Below are 26490 nucleotides of genomic sequence, written 5' to 3'. Positions count from 1 at the left end.
GATCCATTTTTTTTTCACATTCAAAATGGGGTTAATAATAATGCCTTCCCCTTTGTGTCGTGCGAGAATACTTTCTGTTTGTTTGTTTTTTATTTATTTTTTATATTTTTCTGAAGTTGGAAACGGGGAGGCAGTCAGACAGACTCCCGCATGCGCCCGACTGGGATCCACCCGGCATGCCCACCAGGGGGCGATGCTCTGCCCATCCGGGGCGTCGCTCTGTTGCAACCAGAGCCATTCTAGCGCCTGAGGCAGAGGCCACAGAGCCATCCCCAGCACCCGGGCCAACTTTGCCCCAGTGGAGCCTTGGCTGCAGGAGAGGAGGAGAGAGACAGAGAGGAAGGAGAGGGGGAGGGGTGGAGAAGCAGATGGGCGCTTCTCCTGTGTGCCCTGGCCGGGAATAGAACCCGGGACTCCTGCAGCCAGGCCGACGCTCTACCACTGAGCCAACCGGCCAGGGCCTCGTTTGTTTGTTTTTAATGTGCGTGAAAGCTTCTAGCACAATGCATAGCACAAAGATATCAATTTGTCATAATTCTTTTGAGGAACGCCCTGAATGGGGGTGACAGCTCCCCTCACTGACACGGAAAGTTCCCGGAAGCTACAACTTCACATGCTGATCATCAACACAAGATGAGAAAGGCTCGGTGAGTCCATGGACCGTGAACTTTAACAGAAGGTATTCGTAGTCACTCGTCTGCAAAGAACAGAGCACTGGCAACAAAACACTTGCATGCAATCTCAGCAAAACCCTCAGAGCGCTCGCAGATACGTCTGGAGAAACGCTCTGCTCCGGGCGTTCTTGGTGGCCAGCTGTCCTTTCCAGAGATCGTCCTGCTCTGCCACTGGCTCCTCGTTTCGGCGCCTGTTAGAATTTCTATCACGAGAGATTTCAAGGAGGAAAACTGAAAGCCAGACCGAACACTTTCAGTGTTTTCAACAGCTTGGGTTAAACGTTGCTGAGCAGGAAGTTGGCTGAGTGCGGGCTGAGGAGACCCTCAGTTTCCCGGCCACGTAGGGTGCTGTCCTCTCCACCCTCAGTCACTCCGTCTCCGGCCACTTCCTCTCATTCCTCGAAGAGCTCAGCACCTGGCTCTTTAAGCACTGTCACTGTCTCCGAAACGACCCTCGTCACAGTGTTGATTTTAACGTTCATTCTAAGTACTCACCGCAGCACCCAGCGCTCTCAGCCCCTTCCTTCCAATCCTCTTGCCTCCCACCCTCTGGCCGCCAATCACACTCTGGCCACGCCCCGACCGGCCTGCCAGGACTGCCATCGGGAATATGACAGAGGAGGTGGTGTAAGCAACACAGATTGATTTCTCACAGTAATGGAAACAATAAATCCAAGATCAAGACGTCAGCAGGTTTGGTTCCTCTTGAGACGTCTCTCCTCGGCTTGCAGATGGCCACCTTCTTGTCGTGTCCTCCTGTGGCCTTTTCTTTGTGCACAGACGCCCCCCGTGGCTGTCTGTATGTTCAAATTTCTTCTCCTCCTTCTCCTTCCTTTTTTAAAGTGAGAGGAAGGGAGATAGAGAGACAGACTCCCACATGCGCACTGACTGGGATCCACCTGGTAGCCCTATTTGGGGCCAATGCTAGAATCAACCACGCTATCCTCAGTGCCTGAGGCCAATGCTCAGACCACCCGAGCCACTGGCTGTGAGAGGGGAAGAGAGAGAAAAGGGGGAGAGGAAAGAAAATCAGATGGTCGTTTCTCCTGTGTGCTCTGCTCGGGCATTGAACCTGGGATGTCCGCACGCTGGGCCCATGCTCTATCCACTGAGCCAACCCACCAGGGCCTCACATTTCTTCTTATAAGGACACCAGTCAGCTTGGATTAGGTCCCACCCTAACAGCCTCACTTTAACTTCATCACCCTTTTTAAAAGCCCTGCCTCTAAATGTAGTCCCATTCTAAGATTATGGGAATTAGGGTTTCAAGACATGAATTTTGAGGACGCTATTTAACCTATAAAACACCTATAGATTTTTGTCTTCACTGGTTCATAAAACAACTTAATCTCAAATTCCAAGATCCCACTTCTTACACAGTCAATTTTATCTTTCCAGGTCTTTCTTTGCTACTCAGAACCAATCATTTTTCAAACACACTAGGACACATCGGCTACAATCCAACTCCCCCCTTTTTTTTTACACTGTTCCTCACATTTCCTCTTTACTCAGATTAAGTTCCACAGCCTGTCACCATAATCACTCTCTTACACATATTCTTGATTCCTTTATCTTCGTGGTACTTGCCTGGTCCCAGTCCTGGTTGATTCGAGTTTCTCACTACTCTGCTCTCACCTCTGTAGCAGGACTTCACTGGGAGTAACCCTCCGCCAAGCCTCCCAGGCCTCCTGTAAATTCATGACCTGGAGGGGGCATTTCCGTGCCTGCTGGCAACCCTGCCACATTTCTCTAGCTTCCTCACCACCCAACTGTTTCGTACCTTCTCCTCTCTAAATCTCTTAACACCTTCTCCGACCCCCTCTCTCTGCTGTCACACTTTGCTTCTGCTTCGCCGAGAATGTGAGCCCTCAGAAGCCCCCACGACCTCCAGCCTCATGTGCTCTGTCTTCCCCTCTGAACTAGGACCGAGCTGCCCACGCTGCCGTCTGGGGCCGGCCCTCCAGCTGTGCCCGCATGCCCACCCCTCCTCCTTGACTCACAGCCACTCACTGTTCCAGCCACTCTCCTCTCCTCTCCTCTCCTCTCCTCTCCTCTCCTCTCCTCTCCTCTCCTCTCCTCTCCTCTCCTCTCCTCTCCTCTCCTCTCCTCTCTCTCTCTCAGATCGTCAGCCCCCACCTCCCTGCCCTGCCCCCAACAAAAACATTTCCATCACTGTACAAACATGCTGTCATTTTTCCCGTTGAATTTTCCCCCTTGACTTTCTCTTTTCCCTTCAGCTACGGCCCCATTCCTCCCCTCTGCTCTATAACAAAACTCTCAAAGAAGGTACTTTCCTCTGCCTCCAGTTCCTCTCTTCCCGTCCCCCCCCAACCCACTGCAGCTGGACTCTCCTTAGAGTCTCCCACCACTACAGTGTCCCTTATCAGGGTCACCGGTGACCTTCGTGTTACTAACGCCAGGGTCAATTCTCAGGCTCCCATATTGCGTGCTCTATAGCAGTGGTCCTCAACCTTTTTTGGGCCACAGACCGGTTTTATGTCAGAAAATATTTTCACGGACTGGCCTTTAGGGTGGGATGGATAAAAGTATCACGTGACCGAGACAAGCATCAAGAGTGAGACGGATGTAACAGAGGGAATCTGGTCATTTTTTAAAAATAAAACATCTTTCATACTTAAATATAAATAAAACGGAAATAATGTAAGTTATTTATTCTTTCTCTGCGGACCGGTACCAAATGGCCCACTGACCGGTACCAGTCTGCGGCCCGGGAGTTGGGGACCACTGCTCTGTAGACCGTGTTTGACCCAGCTGAGCACTGCCCCTCAGTTAGGAACTTCACTTCCAGGATAAGCTCTTGGCTTTTCTTCCTACTTGCTGACCACCTCTTGGTCCCCGCCATTTGCCCGGACGCAGTTCATTGCACTGCTGAGGGTGTGGTCTTCCGACCGCTTTCCCATCTATATTCAGTCCAATAGTGTTTTGTGGATTTAAGTACCATTTACATGCTGACAACTCTCGTATATTCCAACCCAGACTTCTCCCCTCGACCTTCAGAACATTTGTGCATCCAACTGCCTCATGGGCATATATCCGCTTGGGTTTCTGATCCGATATCTCAAAGCTTGGGATGTCTGCATCTGACCACCTCCTCCTCTCCCTCCCAACTCCGCTCCACCTGCTGCTTTGCTCATTTCTGCTAATGACAACTTCATTCTTCCAGTTGCTCAGGCCCCCGGCTAAATACTCACCTTGGACTCCTCGCTTCTTACGTTCAGTCCGATCTGTCACCACGTACTTGGCTCTGTCTTCAACACATTCACAGAATCCCGCCTTTTCTCACGGGCTCTGCCCCTGCCGTGGCGGTCTGATCCGGCGTCATCTGTGCTGAGGCTGGGTGGCTGTTGAAATGGCTTCAGAACTCATCTCCTTTCTTTCACACGTAGCCCCCTTTCCGACCCATTCACAGCACAGCAGCCAGCGTGAGCCTGTTAACATATGAAGTCATTTCTCCATTCAAAACTAACCTCAGATATCACCCTTCTTCACCTCTCTGCCCCTCCTCCACCTCCCTGCCCCTCCTCCACCTCCCCGCCCCTCCTCCACCTCCCCGCCCCTCCTCCAAGCTGCAGCGGCTTCCCGGGCGGGGTCGCTGCCGCCTCCCAGCTCCGGCGCCCTGGCTGCGCTCTCTGCTTAAAATGCTGCCCCTCAAGTCTCTACGTGGCTCGCACCTCCGCTTCCTTCAAAACTTTGCTCAAGTGTCACCTCCTCAGTAAGGTCTTCCCCCACCACCCTGTTGGAAATGCCATCCTCATCCGATTCGCCAGCACCCTTAGCGGCCCTCGCCTGATTTATTTCCGCCACACTTTTCACTATGTGGTGAGCTGTGTGTACTTACCCATTCTCCAGTGTTAGTCTTCCCTGGAGTAGAACGTCGGCTCCCCGAGGGCCACTGTCTTGTCCAGGGACCTCTCCGGGGCTCCCAGAACAGTGCCTGGCACACAGGAAGCACTCAACCAAAAATGTTACAGCTTTCCCATCACCCCAAGGGCTCTAGCAAATATGATTTTAGGGGTAGATAATCCGAAGAGGGGTTGCTGGGTCATATGGTAACTCTATTCTTATTTTTTGAGGAACCTCCCTACTGTTTTCCATAATGGCTGGACCACCAACAGTGAATGGGGGTTCCTTTTTCTCCACAGCCTCTCCAAACCTTGTTATTATCTGACTTGTTGATAACAGCCAATCTAACAAGCGTGAGGTGGTATCTCATTGTAGTTTTGACGAGCATTTCTCTAATAACTGCTCGTGAATTTGACCATCTTTTCCTGTATCTGTTGGCCTTTTGTATGTCTTCTTGGGAGAGGTGTCTGTTCAGGTCCTCTCCCCATTTCTTAATTGGATTGTTTGTTTGTAAAGCCAGGAGCCAAGGCCAGGGCCACTATCAGAGGAGCCCAGCCCATGCAGGTTCGCATTGGATTCGGACAGTCGGTAAAGAAACCATGGAGCCAAAAACTGGTGGGCCATAGTCTTTAATCTAGCTTGCACCCGGCGGGCAAGTAAAAATACACACTGGGCTCCAAAACCCAGTCACATTCAGTGCTCACAAAGCTACTGATTTATCCGAGTTTCCTAGAATCAAAGGTTTCTAGCTCAACAGCCTTATTCTCCTCAGTTCCCCATTTCCTTCCTTATCCCAGATACAAACTCTGTACAAACTGGCATCTCACTCAGTACTCCGCCATCTTGGCTGCTTTTCCTGGCCTTCTCCACGTGGCCTCCTCCCGCTGCTGGCTCTATTCTCTCTGCTCTCTCATGCTAACCTCAGGAACCAAGAGCGCAAACTCCCGCTCCGTTCCCATTTTATAGTGTAGAAATCCAAACCCTTAATCCAATATACATAATGGGGAAGTCTCTAATACAAAATCACTTCTATGAGGCATGATAGGATTGTACCACCTCACACCAAAAAGGGTGGGACAGGCTTAATCCCAAAACCAAGCCTCAGGCTACAACAATTCTCAACACACATTAATATCACCTGGGCAACGGCCTCTTTAACAAAGTGAGCATAATACATTTTATCTGCCCAACATTGTTTGTTTGGTGTTGAGGTGTATGAGTGCTTTATATATTTTGGATATTAACTTCTTGTCGGAACTGTTGTTTGCAAAAATCATCTCCCATTCAGTTTGTTGCCTTTTTGTTTTGTTGGTTTTATTTTTTTCTATGCTGAAGCTTTTTAGTCTGATATAGTCCCTTCACTTATCTCCCCCGCCTTTGGGGTCAAATTCATAAGTAGAGTACCTATAATTTCTCCTATGTAATTTGTTGTTTCAGATCTTATATTTAGGCTTTTGAACCATTTTGAATTAATTTTTGTACATGGGAACAAACTGTAGTCTACTTTTATTCTTTTGCTTGTGGCTTTCCCATTTCTCCAACATCACTTATTAAAGAGGTTTCTTTTCTCCATTGTGTGTTTTGGCTCCTTTATCAAAAATTATTTGACCTTATACATGTGGGTTTATTTCTGGGCTCTCATTTCTGTTTTACTGGTCTGTTTTATTTTTTGCCAATACCATGTTGTTTTGATTACTACAACTCTGTAGTATAATTTGAAGTCAGGTCGTATGATACCTCTAGCTTTGTTCTTTCTTCTCAGGATTGCTTTGGCTGTTCTTTTGTGTTTCCATACAGATATGATGATTTTTTTGTTCTATTTCTTTTAAAAAATGACATTGGAATTTTGATGTGGATTACATTAAATCTGTATATTGCTTTTGGTAATATGGCCATTTTAACTATGGTAATTCTTCTAATCCACGCACACAGACTAGCTTTCCATCTTGTTGTATCTTTTTCAATCTTTTTTACTAACACTTTGTAGGTTTCAGTATATAAGTCTTTCACACTCTTTGTTAAGTTTATTCTTAGGCATTTTATTCTTTTGGTTGCAACTACAAAAGGAATATTTTTTTCATTTATTTCTTCTAAAGTTTCATTGTTATATAAGAAAGCAGTGGATTTTTGTACACTGGTTTTGTATCCTGTACCTTTACTGTATTTGTTGATTGTGTTGAATAGGTTTTCTTGGTGGAGTCTTTAGGGTATGCTATATACAGAATCATGTCATCTTCAAAAAGTAACACTTTTACTTTTTATTTCTCAATTTGGATGCCTTTAGTTTCTTTCTCTTGCCTGATTGCTCTGGCTAGGACTTCTAGAACTAAGTTAAATGAGAGTGGAGAGAGTGGGCAGCCTTGTCTTGTTCCTGATTTCAGAGGAAAAGCTTTCGCTTTTTACCACTGAGTATGATTTGGGCTAGGGTTTGTCATATGTGGTCTCTATTATTTGAGGTCCTTTCCTTCTATAGCCATTATTTTAGCATTTTAATAACAAATAAATGTTGTATCTTATTGAACACCTTTTCTGCATTTATTGAAAGATCATATGATTTTTGTCTTTTGTTTTTATTAATGTGGTATATTACATCGATCGATTTGTGTATGTCGAACCATCCTTGTGTTCCTGGAATGAATTCCACTTGGTCATGTAATATATATATATATATATATATATATATATATATATTTTTTTTTTTTTTTCATGTATCATTCTATTCAGTTTGTTAGTATTGTGTTTAGGATTTTTGCATCTGTATTCATCAGATCTGTAGCTTTCTTTTTTTTTTTTTTGTCCTTGACAGGTTTTGGCATCAGGGTTATGTTGGTCTAATAAAATGTGTTAGGAAGATTGCTTCTTCTTCGATTTTTTGGAAGAGTTTAAGAAGCATAGGTACCAAATCTTCTTGAATGCTTGATAGAATTCACTGGTGAAGCCATTTGGTCCTGGACTTTTATTCTGGGGGGGAGGGGTTAATGGTTGTTTCAATTTCCTCACTGTTTGCTGGTTCGTTTAGGTTTTCTAATTCTTCACGATTTAGTTTGGGAGTATTTTACATTTCTAGGAAGGTATCCATTTCTTCTGGATTGTTGAGTTTGGTGGCATGTAGCCTTCCGTAGTATTCTACTATAACCCTTTGTGTATCTGAGTTGTCTGTGATGACTTTTCTTTCATTTCTGATTGTGTTTTCTTTTTCCCTTAGTAATTACATGTAAAGTCTTAATCAAACTACCCAACTCCTCTCACTCCCTTTTCCTAAGCAGTAAGGTAGAGATGAATTTATTTCTTTATTTCTGTTATTATTTTTCAGACAGGTAGAGAAAACAAACACGAACTCTTGGATAGAAGGCTGGCCTGGTATTGTAACAATAAACTCCACAGCTGTGATGTCCTGTTTCTCTCAACCAGCAGCCTGTCTGTCCCTTTCTTTGTCTTTTCTGTGTGCCCTGCAGTTTAAACAATGTCTTAGTGAGGAGGGCGCCCGCAATAAAGAACACTTAGTAAAAGACGGGTCTCTAAAGACAGGACATTTGAGAAAACAAACCACATACCACGCTCTAGTATAAGCTCTCTTGGTCGTTTTCTCTTCCACCCCTTTCCTCTGTTCGATGACATTTGCCAGACTCAGTCAGTGCCAAACCCAGCCCCTGCTTCCTCCTTCCAGCAGGCTCAAGGTTCAGCCTGGAGTGGTCTCGTCCAGAGGAAAATGACTTATTTTAAAAGCAGTAAAAACACCGCATTCCTTTGGCACAGGATGGGGACCAGGTCAGCTCTTCAGCAGCAGATCGCTGTCTATTGTTCTCAGAGAGTCCACCGGTAATTCGCACGGGGAGACCGTGGGCGGCTGTCCTGAGTCCGGGGCTCCTGATGAATAGAAAGTGAAGAGCTGTGACCCAGAAAGTGGTAGGCAATTTCAAAAAGAAAAGAGAAGAAAAAGAAAAAAAGGCAGGTGGAGTGAAAAGCCTGCTTTATGTCATTTTCCACTCTTGAACTCGTCCCGCAGGCTCTGAGCGGAGGGAGATGGGGTCCCGGAAGTGTGGGCGCTGCCTCAGTGGCCTGCTGGTCCCGCTCGCGCTCTGGAGCATAACCGTGAACGTGTTACTGTACTTCCCAAATGGCCAGACCTCCTACGCGTCCAGCAATCAGCTCACCAACTACGTGTGGTATTTTGAAGGAATCTGTTTCTCAGGGATTATGGTAAGTGTGGCTTTGGAGACTTGGGATCACAAAAAAGGCAGTTTTGTAAAGTTTTTGTTGTTGTTTTTGTTGTTTGTTTGCTTGTTTTTACTGAGAATTGCTTTGTTCTTTAAAAAAAAAACATGAATAATGGTAAAATGATTCTGCAAAATCACCCTGGGTTTGGGCTTTGGACAATGGAGGGGGTGGGGTGGCGAAGCAGGTAGTCCCTCAGGACTTGAAGAGTAGCTCTGGGTCTCACTCAGTAAGGCTGCTCGCGTGTGTGACTTCGGCAGTGCAGGAAATCAATCCTAACACCAGCCTGTGGGACTCTGGCCTGTGGAAATAGCGTCTCCTCCTGAGCTCCGTGTCAGGTCAAGTTATTTACTGTCCGGTGGTGCTGCTCCTGTCCAGAACAGTTTCCACCTGCACTCACTGTTTCTCTGGCTTGGTGTTAAGACAGCATGAAAAAAGGGTGGAGATTTGGAGATTCAGACAAATTCGTGTTCAAATCTAAGCTCTGTCCTTTGTGCCGTGAGACCCTGAGTAAGTTACTCGGTGTATTCATTTGGAAAGATGGGAATAATGAGACTTACTTTTCAGGTAATAGTGGGGATTAAGTAAGACCTCATGGATGGCGTGCCCTCTACGAAGACTGACATGCAGTAGTCCCCAGTGGCTATTGTGATTATAAATACTTATTGAAGAATGGGGACAGACACATCATTTTTAAATAGTGTGGCATTATATCCCTAAAAATGGAAAGTATTTTTAAAAACTAAATCAAATTATGCAGAGTAAGAATCCACGGATGTTTTCCTCATGACTTTTCTTAAAAAAAAAAAAAAAATAAGTGGAAAAGCGCCCATTTGCTTCTCCACCCCCACCCCCTCCTTCCTCTCTGTCTCTCTCTTCCCCTCCCGCAGCCGAGGCTCCATTGGAGCAAAGATGGCCCGGGCGCTGGGGATGGCTCCTTGGCCTCTGCCCCAGGCGCTGGAGTGGCTCTGGTCACGGCAGAGCTACGCCCCGGAGGGGCAGAGCATCGCCCCCTGGTGGGCAGAGCTTCGCCCCTGGTGGGCGTGCCAGGTGGATCCTGGTCGGGCGCATGCGGGAGTCTGTCTGACTGTCTCTCTCCGTTTCCAGCTTCAGAAAAATACAAAAAAAAAAAAAAAAAAAAAAAAAAAAAAAAAAAAAAAAGTCATGTCGGCAACGCAGAGGAAAAGATACTTTTCCCGGTCACTTCATTGCTAAAAACACTACACAGTGCTCTGTCAGCTCACTGTGCCGCCGATCACTAGGAGAAAATCCATCCTGAGCTATCTCGACATCTCTGTGGGTGTTTGATTATTATAATTCTTGAATAGTTATGTTGGAAAAACGGTTTTCATTGTGTGACTGCCTTGCACATGAAGTTAGTAAACTACAGAATATTAATCCCCAGCTATGGAAGCTGCTGTGTGTGTGACAGGGACACAACAGACAGTGGTTGCAGTTCTATAAATAAGTCTAAACTTTCGGAGAAGATCTTGAAATGACATATTAAGATCCATGAGAATGCTCTGTCTTCTGAGTCAGGAATCTGAAATCCGAGAATTCATTCTGAGGAAATAATCCAAAATAAGAAAAGAGATGAAGACGCAGATGTTTGTGACAGCATTATGTATAATAGTAAACAACTGGAAGCATCCTAGCATAGCAGAGGCCAAACAATCTGATACATTCACTTGATATGGCATTATGGTTAATTTTCCTCCCTTATTTGGAGCTCTCTGTATTGCCGTTATATTTTACAACAACAAAAAAGAGAGCAGTTTCTCTTTTAACATGGGCTGTGCCTGTGTTTCTCCTTTGCTACAGGACTCTAGGGCCAGGTCTAATGATCTTATCCAATATTATAATGAAGCTGGTTACTGTATCTGGTTTACTGTGCCTTATCTCATTGTTTCCCTCAATAGGTGATTGTAGTACATAGAAGAGTTGCAAAGCATGGTGGGGTTAACATCCAAGAGAGTCTGTGATAACTAAGGGTGTTGAGAGGGGAGGAAAAAGGACTCTTCAGCTGACATTCATATGAAATTTAAAACGGGAGAAAACCTCTTTTCTATGTTCCGTTGCCTAAGATTTTTTTTGTTTTGAAAAATATTGTTACTACATCAAATCCTTTTAAGAGAAAAGACAAGCATAGAGATAAATAATTAAATTGATGGATAAATAAATAAAGACGGAAGGAATTTGGGAACTGAAAATGCTGACTACAAACAGTCAAACAACAATGAACTTAGCTTCAAGATTCGAGATTCGGAAACCGGGAGTGAAGGACAGGTGGAGAATTTGCCAGAAGCAATTCGTGCTCCATACCCGCCCCAACCAGGAATTATAAAAACCAAGAAATTCATGTTTTTCCAAAATAAACACAACCCTTTGCCTAAGAAACAAATAAATAAATAAAAAATAAATAAAAGGAAGCAGAGCACATTGATTCCTTGCTGCAGACAGACAAGCCACTCTGGGAAATGTGACCCTCAGATGACTTGACTGCTGGGGGCGGGGGTGGGGGCAGAGATTGACTTACTTTACTTTTGAATTAAATGCTGTCGCTGTCGTTTCAGCAGAATAGAGACAGAGGCGGGACCAAAGGGACCAGAGGGAAAGTGGACAGAGGGAAAGGGGATGAGAGGATGGGATCAGAGAAGGGGAAGAGATTGGTGAAATTATATACACATGACACAGCGTTATAGAGAGCAGAAAAGCACATCCTGGAGGGAAGTAGGGAGGGTGTTGGGAAGAGGGGGCAAGGGGGTGTTGAGAGGAACACAGAGGGAGGATGCATTCCGGGGGACACTAAAATCTATGTAAACACAATAAATTAAAATCAATTAAAGAAAAGAATATAAATAAATGCATAATCAAAAAAATAAGGTTTTTAATTAAGGTATACAAATTGTATTTTTAGATAGACATTATGCTATGCGTTCTTAATATACTACAGAACAGTGTGAACCTAATTTTTTTTTTTTTTTTTTTGCATTTTTCTGAAGCTGGAAACAGGGAGAGACAGTCAGACAGACTCCCGCATGCGCCCGACCAGGATCCACCCGACACGCCCACCATGGGGCGACGCTCTGCCCACCAGGGGGCGATGCTCTGCCCATCCTGGGCGTCGCCATGTTGCGACCAGAGCCACTCCAGCGCCTGAGGCAGAGGCCACAGAGCCATCCCCAGCGCCTGGGCCATTTTTGCTCCAGTGGAGCCTTGGCTGCGGGAGGGGAAGAGAGAGACAGAGAGGAAGGCGCGGCGGAGGGGTGGAGAAGTAAATGGGCGCTTCTCCTGTGTGCCCTGGCCGGGAATCGAACCCGGGTCCTCCGCACGCTAGGCCGACGCTCTACCGCTGAGCCAACCGGCCAGGACCTTGAACCTAATTTTTATATGCACTGGGAAACCAAAAATTTGAGACACGCTTTACTGTGATAGTTGCTTTACTGTGGTGGTCTGGAACGGAACCTGTGATATCTCCAAGGTATGCCTGTATTCTGTACTTATTCAGATATAGCACAACACGTTTCCTTAAAATTAAGGGGAAAAGAAAAGCTGTCGTTTCAGCTTCCCCGTGCCCCGCACCTCCAATCCCAGCCAGCTCAGAGGGGCTGGCAAACTGCAGTCTGGGAAGCGTTTTCCTGTTTTTTTACAACCAGGTGAGTGGGACACTCAGGTTTGCTGCCAGGTGGCGTTCCCAACGCCCACACCATTCACTCTGCTTTAATTGCTAGCTTTTGATGACTGATCCTCCATGATGACAAGAGCTAACATTTCTTACTCACTTACCGTGAATCAAACACGCCGGTCAGAATGTTACACACGTTACCTTCTAATGCCCTAATAACACCATTGTATAAGGAAGGACTCTCGAGTTTACAGTTAGAAATAATGCAGAACTAGGATTCGAACCCAGATCTCCCCGACCCAGAATCTGTGCTCCGAATGACTCTACAGCGGTCATGACTTGCCCGTCTCTGACGCTGTTCTCTTCCCTGCCGTAGATGCTTGTGGTCGCGGCCGCTCTCCTGGTCCTGGAAGGCGAGAACAGCTCCGCGTGTTGTCAGAGTGAAAACTGCAGCAGAAGATACGTGGTAAGAGCCCCGGTTTCGTGCAGATGGTGCCGTGGGCTCTGGCGTTCTTTCCTCTCACTCAGAAACACACACACAACATTTTTGAACACTAGGCTGCCCTCACCATGATCCTTTTAGTATCGAGCCCAAGAGTTCACTCCAAAAATAATCTCCCATTTTGTTTGCAGTCCTCGTTCTGCCGATGGTCTTCCAGAAATTCGGGATTTAAAGGTACATGAAATCAGCAAATAATACCACCTTTTTCTAACTGGGTCTCTTCGAGTCATTTTTTTTTTTCTTCTTAACAACTTTATTGCAGACTAATTTACATGTAAGGCATGACATCCATTAAAATAATACAATTCCATGAGTTTTGATGGTGAATATGCCCATGAAACCACCATCGCAATCAAGATCTAGAACATTTTCATCACACCCAAAAGACTAATCTTTTATTATAGATGGATTTATATTTTGTATCAACAGGATCATATAGTACTTGTCTTTCGTATTGGCTTCTTTCTTTCCTTCAGCGTAATGATTTTGGATTCATCCTTGTTGTTGGGTATGGGCAATGTACATTTGGATGGGAACTTTAAAAATAATTTAAACAGAATCGAGAGAATAATAGGCCCAAATTCGTGAAGCCTGTGCTGAACCGGCGTGAGCTGGGCTGCTCCATTTCCACCAGTGTTCTTTCTCCTCTTCCTCATGATCACTGCTCATTCACAGCACTTTGTGGTTCTTTGGTATGTAGCCAGGGAATCAGATCATGCTCACTCCGGTTTCATAGGCGCGTCGCCTGGGGTTCAGAGAGAGCGTGTGGTCTGGGAGCTGGGAGGGCGCTCCCAGAGGCCCGGCAGGCAGGCTCTGCAGCGGAGTCCCCCGCCTTAGCTGTCCATCACAGCCATAAGAGTTTGGAGTCGGAATCCCACCCCCAGAGGCCCGACTTACTTGGTCTGAGGTGCAGCCAAGATGTTTCTTTAATGCCTTTGGGAGATTAAATTCATTGCTTTATTTTACACTGTGCCCTTGGTGAAAAATTGAAAAATTTAAATACGCGCGCGCACACGTGTATGTTTTCTTAACCAGCTGACTCAGATATCCCCCAGTAGCCGCTGGTAGTGTACTTAGAAAAAAGATTTTTAAATTGCCTAGGTGAAGTAATGGATTCAGGTGAATTTAAGCTATGAAGCTCAGGAGAGTTCTAGAAAACAAATGTATGTGCCAATAAAAATCAATGTGCGCGACTTGACTTAACGCAGTGTTGGCACGCTCAGCCCAAACGGATGCCAGCCATAGGCTAGCGTCTGAAGGGGTCCTAGAGTCAGGACTGAATGAGATGACCGCAGTCTCAGTGGGCCGGACAGGAGGAAGGAAGAGAGGGTTCCCCAATGCCCTGCTTGGCCCATCAGGGCAGGCTCTGAAATCGAAGTCCCATCTCAGACGTCCCCAGGAGCCCAATATCTGACGGAAACGAAAGAAGTCAGCCTGGTCAGCGTGACAGCAAAATTTCCGTTTAAGGACGAGAGCTGCTGCCCGGGTCCAGCCAGTTCTCACCGTGACAAAACCAGGCAAGAATTCTGTGTTCAGTAAAAAGTAGAAAATGAGTTTTTCTCTAAAACCTCTCAACTATAAAATGCTGGCAACGAATTCTCATTTAAATGAACTAAAGCGCACCTTGCAGGCCGGACTGGAGTCTGTCCCGGTAGTAACTTCTAAAGCTCCAGATGGACATTGTCCCCCAAGATTCACTTTTTTTTTGTTGTTGTTGTTATTTTTCTGAAGTTGGAAACGGGGAGGCAGTCAGACAGACTCCCGCATGCGCCCGACCAGGATCCACCCGGCATGCCCACCAGAGGGCAATGCTCTGCCCATCTGGGGCGTCGCTCTGTTGCGACCAGAGCCACTCTAGCGCCTGGGGCAGCAGCCAAGGAGCCATCCCCACCGCCCGGGCCAACTTTGCTCCAATGGAGCCTTGGCTGCGGGAGGGGAAGAGAGAGACAGAGAGGAAGGAGAGGGGGAGGGGTGGAGAAGCAGATGGGCGCTTCTCCTGTGTGCCCTGGCCGGGAATCGAACCTGTAACTCCTGCACGCCAGGCCGACGCTCTACCACTGAGCCAACCGGCCAGGGCAAGATTCACTTTTTAGGGGAAGGTTCACTTTGACCTTCTTGGGGGTCCCCGGCTGGATCTGAAACATTAGACTGACAGAAGATAAACTGACAGGAGAAAAGCCACACACATTTTATTAGCTCTATGCACGTGCATGCTAGTTTTCAGGAGAGACTAAGGACCAGAAGTAGCCCGAGCATCCAGTTTTAACACTTTTTTAGATAAAGAAACAGATATGTGAAGAATGGGCAGAGCAGAAGTAACTGGGAAGAGGAGGGTCAGTGTCATAGGTTTGTTTACACAGATTTACAGATTTCTCAGCCCCAATTCCTTGTCTCTGTGATATGAACGGCTTCCTTCCTCCTGGCGCAGGGAGGGGGCCTTCCACAGGGAGTTCTCTGACCGGTCCCGGGGAAACAAGGCCGGGCGGGCTGTTTGGTCAGAATGACCTTCCTGCTTCTGCCACTTTCTCACACTTCTTTAAGCTTAACATATTCAGTTTTCCAAGGTGCCATGTTTGGGGGATAGCATTTTCTGAACCCCATCTGAGACTTCCCCCAAGCAGTCTCACAGTCCGCAGACTGAGTTAGGAGACTGTCCCATAGCCCACTGAAGCAGGGCCTCAGTCTGGGGCATTTCTATGGAAAAGCAAAGGCTAATAGTTAGAACAGACTGTGACCTCTGCTTTTAAGTCCAGAGGACAGTCAGTTAAGAGGACTTCTACACGCTGGGCTCCGAGCAGCGTAGGTTAGAATAAGGGCAGACAGTGGTTCTCTGACTGAGCCTCCTGGTCTGTCGTTGAATGTCCCCGGGGATGTTATCAGGTGTTGTGGTAAGCGTACTGAGTACAGTAGCTGGACAACAACCAGCATGAACATTGTCTAAACACGAGCTTTTTGCTGCTTTCTCTGAAGCGTGTATCAAGCTGTCCAGCTATAGCTTGCAGGGGCCCCAGGAAAGGGCAGTAGTAGTTCTCGATGATTTAGAGTTAGAGGAGGGTAGAAAATGGAGAACATGAATTTGGGAAGTTATAGTCAGATATTGGAGGAAATGATAAAAACTTAGGGTCCAGTCTAGTTTACAGGTTGATAACCAAACCTCACAATCAGCAGGGCCAGAATCTGATCTCCACAAGAGAGTGTCATAGTTTTCTACTAAAACATATGTATGTGTATTTATAGTCACAACCATTTGTATCAGAGATACTCAAAGTAATACTCATTTCTTCGCAAAATAAGTCTGGTTTCATTAAACATGGCCTAGTTTTCTATGTAAGTGCATCAAGAATAGTGATGACCATATAGGCTCTTTCAAGTGTGCTTTGCTGGAACTTTTTGTTTGTGTGTTTGTTTGTTTGTATTTTTCTGAAGTGAGAAGCGGGGAGGCAGAGAGACTCCTGCATGTGCCTGACTGGGACCTACCCAGCATGCCCACAAGGGGGCAGTGCTCTGCCCATCTGGGGCATTGCTCCACTGCAACCTGAGGCATTCTAGCACCTGAGGTGGAGGCCATGGAACCGTCCTCAGCACCCGGACTAACTTTGCTCCATTGGAACCTTGGCTATGGAGGGGAAGAGAGATAGAGAGAAAGCGGAAGGAGAGGGGGAAGGGTAGAAAAGTAGATGGGTGCTTCTCCTGTGTGCCTTGGCCAGGAATTGAACCTGGGACTTCCACATGCTGCGACGATGCTCTACCGCTGAGCCAACCAGCCAGGGCCTGCTGGAGCTTTTTATAACTCAGATTAGTTTTTATTTATTTTTTCATTTCTCTGATTTGTTTATTTTTATTTTAAATTTATTAGGGTGACATTGGTTAATAGGATTATATAGATTTCAAGTGTACATTTCTATGATACATGACCTGTAGAGTGCATTGTATTCCCACTACTCAAAATCAAACCATCTTCCATCACCATAAATTTGGCCCCCTCTGCTTACCCTCTACCACTGTCTCTCTGGTAACCACCATACTGTTGTCTATTTCTATGAGTTTCAGTTTTATATCCCACCTATGTGTGAAATAATACAGTTCTTAGTTTTTTCTGATTTACTTATTTCACTCAGTATAATGTTCTCAAGGTCCATCCATGTTGTTGTAAATGTCACTATGTCATCATTTCTTACGGCTGAGTAGGATTCCATTGGGTGTGTGTATGTGTGTGTGTGTGTGTGTGTGTGTGTGTGTGTACCACATCTTCTTTATCCAGTCCCCTATCGAGGGACACTTGGGTTGTTTCTATGTCTTGGCCACTGTGAATAATGCTTTTTCTTCAGTGCATGTCTTTGTCACTTGAACTTGAAGTTGTCTCCACATTGAATCCTTACTCCTGAGCTCTCTCATTTCCAGCTGGCATGACATCACTGTTAAAGAAATCTTCCAAAATCATGTATTGATTTATATCACATCCTTGCTCAAAAAACCAGCTATATGACTTGTCAGAAAAAAGACGTTATTCCAGGTTAGGGCAACATAAATTCAAGATACACTTGGGATGTCTGTGACAGAAAGCAAGACAGTGTTCAAAGAACAAGGACATGTCAAAGGGCACAAGAATTGACTGTGAATAGATGTTTTCACTGGCCCTATTTGGACCATCTCAGCATCTAAAAGAATAATAAAAGTTATGAATTATAACACATTGAATTAGAATATCTACAAGCCTTCTATAATACAGAAAGACACAGTGGCCCTGGTAGAACATCGGCCCAGCATGTGGACCTTCTGTGTTTGATCCCCGGTCAGGGCACACATGAGAAGCAACCATCTGCTTCTCCACTCCCCCCCCCCTTTCTCTTTCTCTCTCTTCCCCTCCCACAGCTATGGCTAGATTGGTTTGAGTGCATTGGCCCCAGGCGCTGAGTATAGCTGGCTGGTCTGAGTGCATCAGCCCCAGGTGCTGAGGATAGCTCAGTTGATTTGAATATTGGCCCCAGACAGTGCATCCTAGTTGGGCACATGCAGGAGTCTGTCTCTCTATTTCCCCTCCTCTCACTTAAAAAACAAAAACAAAAACAAAAATAATAACTTATTTTAAAGATCAAGTGGGTTTGGATGAACTGCTTTCATTTGTATCTGGACATCTGGTGTTATATAGGGTAGGCTTGGATGAGTAGGGGAAGGTCCCTGTCTGATCATTTACCCACAATATCCCCTTGTCTCAGTCTGTGGCACTAATCTCCTTCTTCTGTGTTTAATTTAGACACTGCTGTCAATTATCTTTTCTGCCCTTGGGATCGCTTTCTCTGGATACTGCCTGGTTATATCGGCTCTGGGCCTTGTCCAAGGCCCGTACTGCCACACCGTTAATGGCTGGGAATACGCCTTTGAAGGCACCGCAGGACGGTAAGGAATAGCTCCCCAAATCAAGAAGGTCAAGAAATGCCTGACTTCAGGCTTATTTTCTGCGATCACTTTGAGGTTCCAGACAGCTACTGTAGCACAGCCTCTTCCTGTTCATTTATGAATCTCCAGACCAATATGACTTTTTCTTTCGAATCTTTGAATGCCGTGTGCATTCGCTGTGCTGAGACCGTCCTGGAGAGATCCAGATGAAGGTGGTGTTTCTCCCGTACTTGACAAGAGGGCGTCATGGTCATTGTGGCCTGGCGGCTTCTGGAGCCTGGGACTCGGGTGGTCCTGGGAAGTTGGTCCTGTTCTGTGGCCCGGTTGGACATGTAGCATGTTACAGACCTAATGGGGCTCAGCTGAGAGAGCATCACAGTGCCTTTGGACGATGCCACCCGGGGCGGTCCCAGCAGGGGCTGCGCGGAGATGGGGCCAGGAAAGGTGAGTCGCAGAGTGTGGTCTGAGATCCAGCGGCACGTCTCGGCGTGGGAGCTTGTAGAAGACGCCAGGAGCACAGGGGCTCAAAGGCTGCTCCAGAGCCTGGATGGTTGTGCAGCCAGGTGTTGAGGGGCCCCACCCTGGGTCGCAGAGCGCCTTGCGCTGGCATCGTGCCGGGCTGCCTGCTCCCAGCTTCCGCAGAGGCGGCTCCAAAGGCCGCAGGGCCCAGACAGGGACACGGGAGAGGGCATTGCTGCTCCCCTGTCCCGACCTGTGCCCAGAATTCTAACGGAATAAAATGAGGGGGTGTCTGTCCCATCCCCTGGGGAAGTTACCTGCCCTTCTCCACTCCCTCTGACGGACTTTCTTGTTCAAGAGCCACATCTGTTGTGGTCTTCCACGGTCACCTGGACCTTGAATGTGGACATTCCGCAAGGAGCTACGGCCAGGGCTCTCCCTCCAGTCAGGGGAACCGGGGAACAGCCCCAGGGCTCCCGAGCACCTGGAGGAGGCAGCCCTGTGGGACTGAAGGGCTTCCGAAATGGGGATCCGGAGATAGAAAGTCCCACCGGGTGCAGAATATCCTTTCTTTTATGCCACTAGCCCCTGAACTTTTTCCCACTCCGAGACCAAAGAAGCCTCTCTCTCAATGGGAGAATCTCGCGCTGCCCACAGGCCTCACCGGAAGTTCCTTCTTGAAAGCCGCCCTGGGTGTCTGCACTCACCGGTTTCCAGGTTCTACTCCTTGCCGATCCTGCTGGCGCACGTGTGACTCTCTGTGGTTTACGAGAATAAAGAGCCCACAGTCTGGAAGAACAGCAGAAACCGCGCCAGTCATCTGGCTCTCCAGTGCTGGATGATCCGTGCAGCCCACGTCCTAGTCGGGACGAAGGATTTTTAAAGAGATGAACTTCCTGGTGGCAGAGACTGAGTTAGGAGTGTAAGGGACGTTAGGTCTCTTTTGTGCTTTATAGGTTCCAAAGCGTTTTCACAGAACTCAACGAACAGTCACAGTAACGTCAGGGTTCGTCAGGGGAAGCTCGTTGACCAGAGAAGACTCTGGAGGTCAGGGATGTCAAGTCCCCTGTCCACGGTCCTGCAGATCTGGGAGTTTTGGCTTCATAGCCGATGCTCTTCACCAGTTGAGACCTAAGGGCCATTGGCAATACCAAGAGATTCCCGGAGTGCCTCTGAGTGTCCTGCAGCATAGGGAGTCGGAGAGAGTTAAAGGAAGGGAGAGAGAAAGGCAAAGAGGAGAGAGAGGTCATGGCGCTGGCAGCAGCCACCAGAACGCAGAATTCGTCCCTTCCTGCCACAGACGTTCGTACGCAGGGCCACCTGGCTGGCACTTCACCTGAACTGCTGTTTTAAGAAAATTCATCTTAGTATTGACAAGATAGCTACAGAGAATTCTGCCCTGTAAACAGGTTTGATTGATTTTGTTCGGAGGACTTGTTTGGGGGGAGACCAGTTTTCCATTTTGATTTGGTTGCGCGGAGAGAGAACATCACCGGTCGACGTGGTGATGGTCCCGGCAGACCGGGAAGCGAGCGGGAGTCAGTGCAGTCTCCTCAGTGTGGCTGTGACGCTACCCCGGAAGTCGCTGAGGTCGCACAGCTCCATGCTGAACGAGGCCAATCAGCTCTTACAGCTACCCCGGAAGTCGCTGAGGTCACACAGCTCCATGCTGAACGAGGCCAATCAGCTCTTCCAGCTACCCCGGAAGTCGCTGAGGTCGCACAGCTCCGTGCTGAACGAGGCCGATCAGCTCTTCCAGCTACCCCGGAAGTCGCTGAGGTCTCACAGCTCCGTGCTGAACGAGGCCGATCAGCTCTTCCAGCTACCCCGGAAGTCACTGAGGTCGCACAGCTCCGTGCTGAACGAGGCCGATCAGCTCTTACAGCTACCCCGGAAGTCACTGAGGTCGCACAGCTCCGTGCTGAACGAGGCCGATCAGCTCTTCCAGCTACCCCGGAAGTCGCTGAGGTCTCACAGCTCCGTGCTAAACGAGGCAGATCAGCTCTTCCAGCTACCCCGGAAGTCGCTGAGGTCTCACACCTCCGTGCTGAACGAGGCCGATCAGCTCTTCCAGCTACCCCGGAAGTCACTGAGGTCGCACAGCTCCGTGCTGAACGAGGCCGATCAGCTCTTACAGCTACCCCGGAAGTCACTGAGGTCGCACAGCTCCGTGCTGAACGAGGCCGATCAGCTCTTCCAGCTACCCCGGAAGTCGCTGAGGTCTCACAGCTCCGTGCTAAACGAGGCAGATCAGCTCTTACAGCTACCCCGGAAGTCGCTGAGGTCGCACAGCTCCGTGCTGAACGAGGTCAATCAGCTCTTACAGCTACCCCGGAAGTCACTGAGGTCGCACAGCTCCGTGCTGAACGAGGCCGATCAGCTCTTACAGCTACCCCGGAAGTCGCTGAGGTCTCACAGCTCCGTGCTAAACGAGGCAGATCAGCTTTTACAGCTACCCCGGAAGTCGCTGAGGTCGCACAGCTCCGTGCTGAATGAGGCCAATCAGCTCTTACAGCTACCCCGGAAGTCGCTGAGGTCGCACAGCTCCATGCTGAACGAGGCCGATCAGCTCTTACAGCTACCCCGGAAGTCGCTGAGGTCTCACAGCTCCGTGCTGAACGAGGCCGATCAGCTCTTCCAGCTACCCCGGAAGTCGCTGAGGTCGCACAGCTCCGTGCTGAACGAGGCCGATCAGCTCTTCCAGCTACCCCGGAAGTCGCTGAGGTCGCACAGCTCCGTGCTGAACGAGGCCGATCAGCTCTTCCAGCTACCCCGGAAGTCGCTGAGGTCGCACAGCTCCGTGCTGAACGAGGCCGATCAGCTCTTCCAGCTACCCCGGAAGTCGCTGAGGTCGCACAGCTCCGTGCTGAACGAGGCCGATCAACTCTTCCAGCTACCCCGGAAGTCGCTGAGGTCGCACAGCTCCGTGCTGAACGAGGCCGATCAGCTCTTACAGCTACCCCGGAAGTCGCTGAGGTCGCACAGCTCCGTGCTGAACGAGGCCGATCAGCTCTTACAGCTACCCCGGAAGTCGCTGAGGTCGCACAGCTCCGTGCTGAACGAGGCCGATCAGCTCTTCCAGCTACCCCGGAAGTCCCTGAAGTCTCACAGCTCCGTGCTAAATGAGGCCGATCAGCTCTTCCAGCTACCCCGGAAGTCCCTGAAGTCTCACAGCACCGTGCTGAATGAGGCTGATCAGCTCTTACAGCTACCCCAGAAGTCGCTGAGGTCTCACAGCTCCGTGCTAAATGAGGCCGATCAGCTCTCTTGGTCCTTTGTGTCCCCACCTCACCATCTTCTAAACCTTCCTAAGAGCTGCAGACCGCGCTGCTCGAAAGCAGCGCTCCGCACACCGTGACCCGCAGACGGGCGGCATCAGCACCAGCGCCGAACGTAGAAATGCTGAGTCTCGAGCTGCATCCACAGCTTCTCAGTCAAAACCCCGGTGGGGCTGAGCAATCTGCATTTTCACCAGCCCCCCACCCAACCCTGACGTCCGCTCAAGTGTGAGAACCGCTGTCCTGAAGAGTCTAGGAATGCCAGTGGAATTTCTCTTTGTTATTTTGCCACCTGTGGGATTTTCTACCCAGCCCAAGCTCAGCCTTGTCCCTGGCAGCCCAGGCTAATTTCTGGACTCCCAGAGAGTGGGCAGTCCTGACCACTCTTGGTATTGACCTCCGCTGCCTTTCCCTGCGGTGGAATTCTTCAGTAAAGAGCCCTGCTTGCTAATGGAATTAGAATTGTCTCTGAGGCAGGCACCATAAGCAGCGCCCAGGGCTATAGACGCTACGTGTCCAATACATATACTGAGTGATTTTTAAAAATATATATGAATTCATAGTCAGTGATATCATGTATTTTAATCATCTATATTAGTGTCCCATAGAACTATTGCCTTCTTCCTTAGACCAAGAATGCAGGCCTGGCCTGGTTGGGTCTTACTGACCATTTCCTTCCTCTCTCCCAGGTTCCTGACAGACTCCAGCCTCTGGGTTCAGTGCCTGGAACCTGCTTATGTGGTGGAGTGGAACATCATCTTGTTTTCCATTCTCATAGCGCTCAGTGGGCTTCAGGTGCTTGTCTGCCTCATCAGAGTAGCCGTTCAGTTATCCGGGATACTGTGTGGCACCTACTCAGTCATTATCCAGGTAACAGACCCCGGCTGACACCCGCACCCCCGCAGTCTTACCGCCCCACCACCACCACTGCCCCCGTCGGGATTCAATGGGTTTTGTTCAAAGGCTTTTCGAATTCCATCACTTCCTGTCTATCTCTATGGCCCTCATCTTTTTATTTATTTATTTATTTTTATTTATTCATTTTAGAGAGGAGAGAGAAAGGGAGACAGAGAGAGGAGAGAGAGACAGGGGGGAGGAGCTGGAAGCATCAACTCCCATATGTGCCTTGACCAGGCAAACCCAGGGTTTTGAACTGGCGACCTCAGCATTTCCAGGTCGACGCTTTATCCACTGTGCCACCACAGGTCAGGCCATGGCCCTCATCTTGACTCAACTTCGAATATCTCTAGTTTTCCCAATATTCCGATGTGTGTGTTGGTTTATCTAGATGGATTGAATCAATGGAATAGTCATGTCTGCATTCTGTGTTGTCTGAGGCAGTGGTCGGCAAACTCATTAGTTAATAGAACCAAATATCAACAGTACAACGATTGAAATTTCTTTTGAAAGCCAAATTTTTTAAACCTAAAGTATATAGGTAGGTACATTCCGTATTGAGGTAGCGCCCACACGTGGTATTTTGTGGAAGAGCCACACTCAAGGGGCCGCAGTTTGCTGACCAGGGGTCTGAGGAAAACTGCCCTGTGTTTTCAACAAGGAACATTTCAGTGTTCTGTGTAGATATAACCCAAAACTCCAGTGAATATATGCATTTGTTGAGAATTTTCCTGTTCATGAAATCAATGGCTCACAACCTTATCCTATTTAGAGTGCTGTTTCATTCAGTTAATAATCTTTTATACTGAGTCAATAAGAGTGGTTCCTAAGAAGTGGAATCTGTCTTTATCTGTTTGAACTTTCTGTGTCAACTGCTAAAATATTAATGTTCATCTAGTTATGGCTGAAACTGCTAAACCCATCCAGCAAGTCCAGAGTAGAGAGAAATCATGAATGAGATATCCTGTGTCTTCTTTAACAACAAGTATTAGATCATTCCTTTCCTAGTAGTTTCAACTAGATATTTTCCTAGTCCATTATGTTTTAAATATGAACTATAAGTTTCGGTTACTACCGAAACTTGTCACTAATCAAGTCAAATTTATTACTTTACTCACTCTGGTTTTTCTTTTCTTTTTGTTTTTTATAGCCTGGAATCATCTGAATCAGGACAAGAATGTTTTCCGTTATCAAGTCTTCATCGTTTCCCTAAGTTTCATATTTAGACTTGAGGGCAGTAGTCAAAGGCCTTTTTCTCCGGTTGCTGTTTATTGTACCCCGTTGTGAAGTTTACAGCCCTCACTGCATGTGCAAGTTTATACCACACTTTTATTAAGAACTTTTTTCCTAAGTGATAGGTGTCAAAATATGTGTGAATTTTTTTTCTAAGCAGGATGTGTCAAGATCTCTAGAAATGTTTTTATATACTTTGATAAAACAAGTCCCTTTCTAATAAAATATACTATGGAAAGAAATAAACTTTAAAAGATTCAAATTTATGCAAATGCATACCTTTCCGCATTATATAATATTCTGGAAAATTAGAAATATCAACCAAAAATTTGAAGTTCAGGGGAAAGATTAAATAAAGAGTATTCCATGAGTTGTAATATTATATGGTCATGACAAATGATGTTGGAATTATTATGAATAGTGCTATGTGAAAAAGCATACTTATGTTTATAGTACAGGCATAACCAGCCAGAACAAACAAAACACCAAATACTCAAAACATAAGATGAAAAACTAAGTCTAGAAGGGTTTACACAAAAATGTCAACTGTGGTTGAATTTAGGTTATAGGTGACTCTTCTTCCTACTTTTTGATATTTTCCAAGGTTTATTATATTTTACTGTCAAAATACTTTTTAATAACTCGTTTTACTATTAAAATTTTTTTTCTGTTTTTCTAACCTGTAAAAAAGCTTATGCTTTTTCAACATTGAGGGCCACTAAATGTTACAGAATAACACTTTAATTAATGATCAACGAAAAAAGTAGTAAAATAGATAAGCCAAAAAAAGTCTTAGGTATATTTATAGAACCTAACTGAGCCCTTGGCATTATGTTCTTACTCCTGGTGATGGGTGTGGTGGGCTACAAGGGACAGCAGTTGAGGACATGGTCAGTGGGTTAGAGAAAGTGACCACTGACCCGTTGATAATTGTCCTGGTGAGTTATCACTACCTTTATTTATTGTTTTTTTTAGACTGTATTAAGCAATACATTGATAATTCTACCTAAACACTGATAATTCTTCTACCTACACTTACCAAGACCTCCCTGAGAACAGCAGCCATGTCTGATATTTTCCCATCACCCACGAGGCCCAGCACAAAATGGGCATAGTAACCCCTCAGTGTTGGCTATTCAAACCAAGCCCTTCTGCTCCTCGTGGCTGCCCGACTGAGCACCTGTCTCCATCAGAAACCCACGGGCCTCAACACTTCAGACCCTTCCCCACCACTCTCCTCCGTGGGCGCTGTCGACAATGCTGAGCCAGCACGTCAGCGACCCCGTGCCAAACCTGAGCAGTGGTAACCAGCGGTCTGGAGGACGCCTCTTTCTGTGCTGCCCGCTCAGCCTACTGCCTTCTTCAAGAGAAGCTGCCCCGCCCACGGCCTTTGCTGAAGTGAGCCTCTGGAGAGCAGGCCACGCTGGGTACCACCTGACCCCCCTGCCCTGGACCCAGCCGGCACAGCCGAGACGGGCGCTCAAGCCACAGGCAGCCAGCTGACCCCCCGCAGCCTCTTAGCCCAGGGTCAAACATTGTCCGGACCGGACTGGTAGTCATTCCTGGGTGAGAGTTTGAATTGGTTTGTCAGACACATTTAGACCGTCTCAGCCGTGTTTGAGTTCAACGTGGTACCTTATCTAGAGTGGGCCGTGGGGAGGTATCTGCTGAACGACCCCACCACAGAACTGGAAACATTACCGAAAAACAGGGGCCCAGTCAAAGGTAATACAGTATATCTGTCACTGAATGAAATTTAACACAACCACTCAAAAGTCAGTATTGAAAGAGAATATGCCAATGATGCAACTTTAATTAAAAGAGCTCCATACAGATTTTTATGTGCAGTCTGAGCCCTAGCTTTTCAAACAACCGTATAATTACAAGTAGACATGTACGAATCTTCAGATACACAGGAAAAAGACTGAAAAAAATACTTAAATGTTGATAATAATTATCACTGAATGATGAGATTATGGAATATATTTCTTTACATTGTTCTGTATTTTAAAATCTTCCTTTGAAAATGTATTACTTGAATATAATTAGAAGGAATAAATATTTTAAAGACAATTATCCTCTAATCTTGTTTCTTTTTATTGATTTTAGAGAGAGAACGAGAAACATCAATTTGTTATTCCACTTATTTCTGTACTCATTGGTTGATTGTTGTATGTGCCCCGACCGAGGATCAAACCAGCAGCCGTGGCATAGCGGGAGGATGCTCTAATCCAGTGGTCCCCAACCGTTTTTGAGCCATGGGCCAGTTTAATGTCAGAAAATATTTTCATGGACCGGCCTTAAGGGTGGGACGGATAAATGTATCATGTGACCGAGACAAGCGTC

The 26490-nt window shown here is 47.0% G+C and overlaps 1 protein-coding gene across 5 annotated transcripts in view; it reads left to right on the top strand.

Annotated features, from left to right (window-relative positions):
• TM4SF18 (transmembrane 4 L six family member 18) overlaps positions 1-26265 on the top strand; it is a 36918-nt gene extending 10653 nt beyond the window's left edge. Inside the window, exons 1-6 of one of the 5 annotated variants that reach the window (XM_066241584.1) lie at positions 8217-8357; positions 8545-8738; positions 12755-12844; positions 18135-18277; positions 22704-22884; positions 24062-26265. In XM_066241584.1, the coding sequence (XP_066097681.1) occupies positions 8562-8738; positions 12755-12844; positions 18135-18277; positions 22704-22884; positions 24062-24076 (606 nt within the window). In that variant the 5' untranslated portion in view covers positions 8217-8357; positions 8545-8561 and the 3' untranslated portion in view covers positions 24077-26265. Of the gene's footprint in view, positions 1-8216; positions 8739-12754; positions 12845-18134; positions 18278-22703; positions 22885-24061 lie in introns of those variants that run through there. The other 4 variants (XM_066241582.1, XM_066241585.1, XM_066241587.1 and 1 more) reach the window with 4 other exon arrangements.
• Positions 26266-26490: the final 225 nt, after the last annotated feature.

The sequence above is a fragment of the Saccopteryx bilineata genome, chromosome 8 (genome assembly GCF_036850765.1).
Source record: "Saccopteryx bilineata isolate mSacBil1 chromosome 8, mSacBil1_pri_phased_curated, whole genome shotgun sequence".
Classification (NCBI taxonomy): domain Eukaryota; kingdom Metazoa; phylum Chordata; class Mammalia; order Chiroptera; family Emballonuridae; genus Saccopteryx; species Saccopteryx bilineata.
The sequence above is the reverse complement of the archived record's forward strand: the minus strand, read 5'-3'. Positions and strand labels throughout refer to the sequence as shown.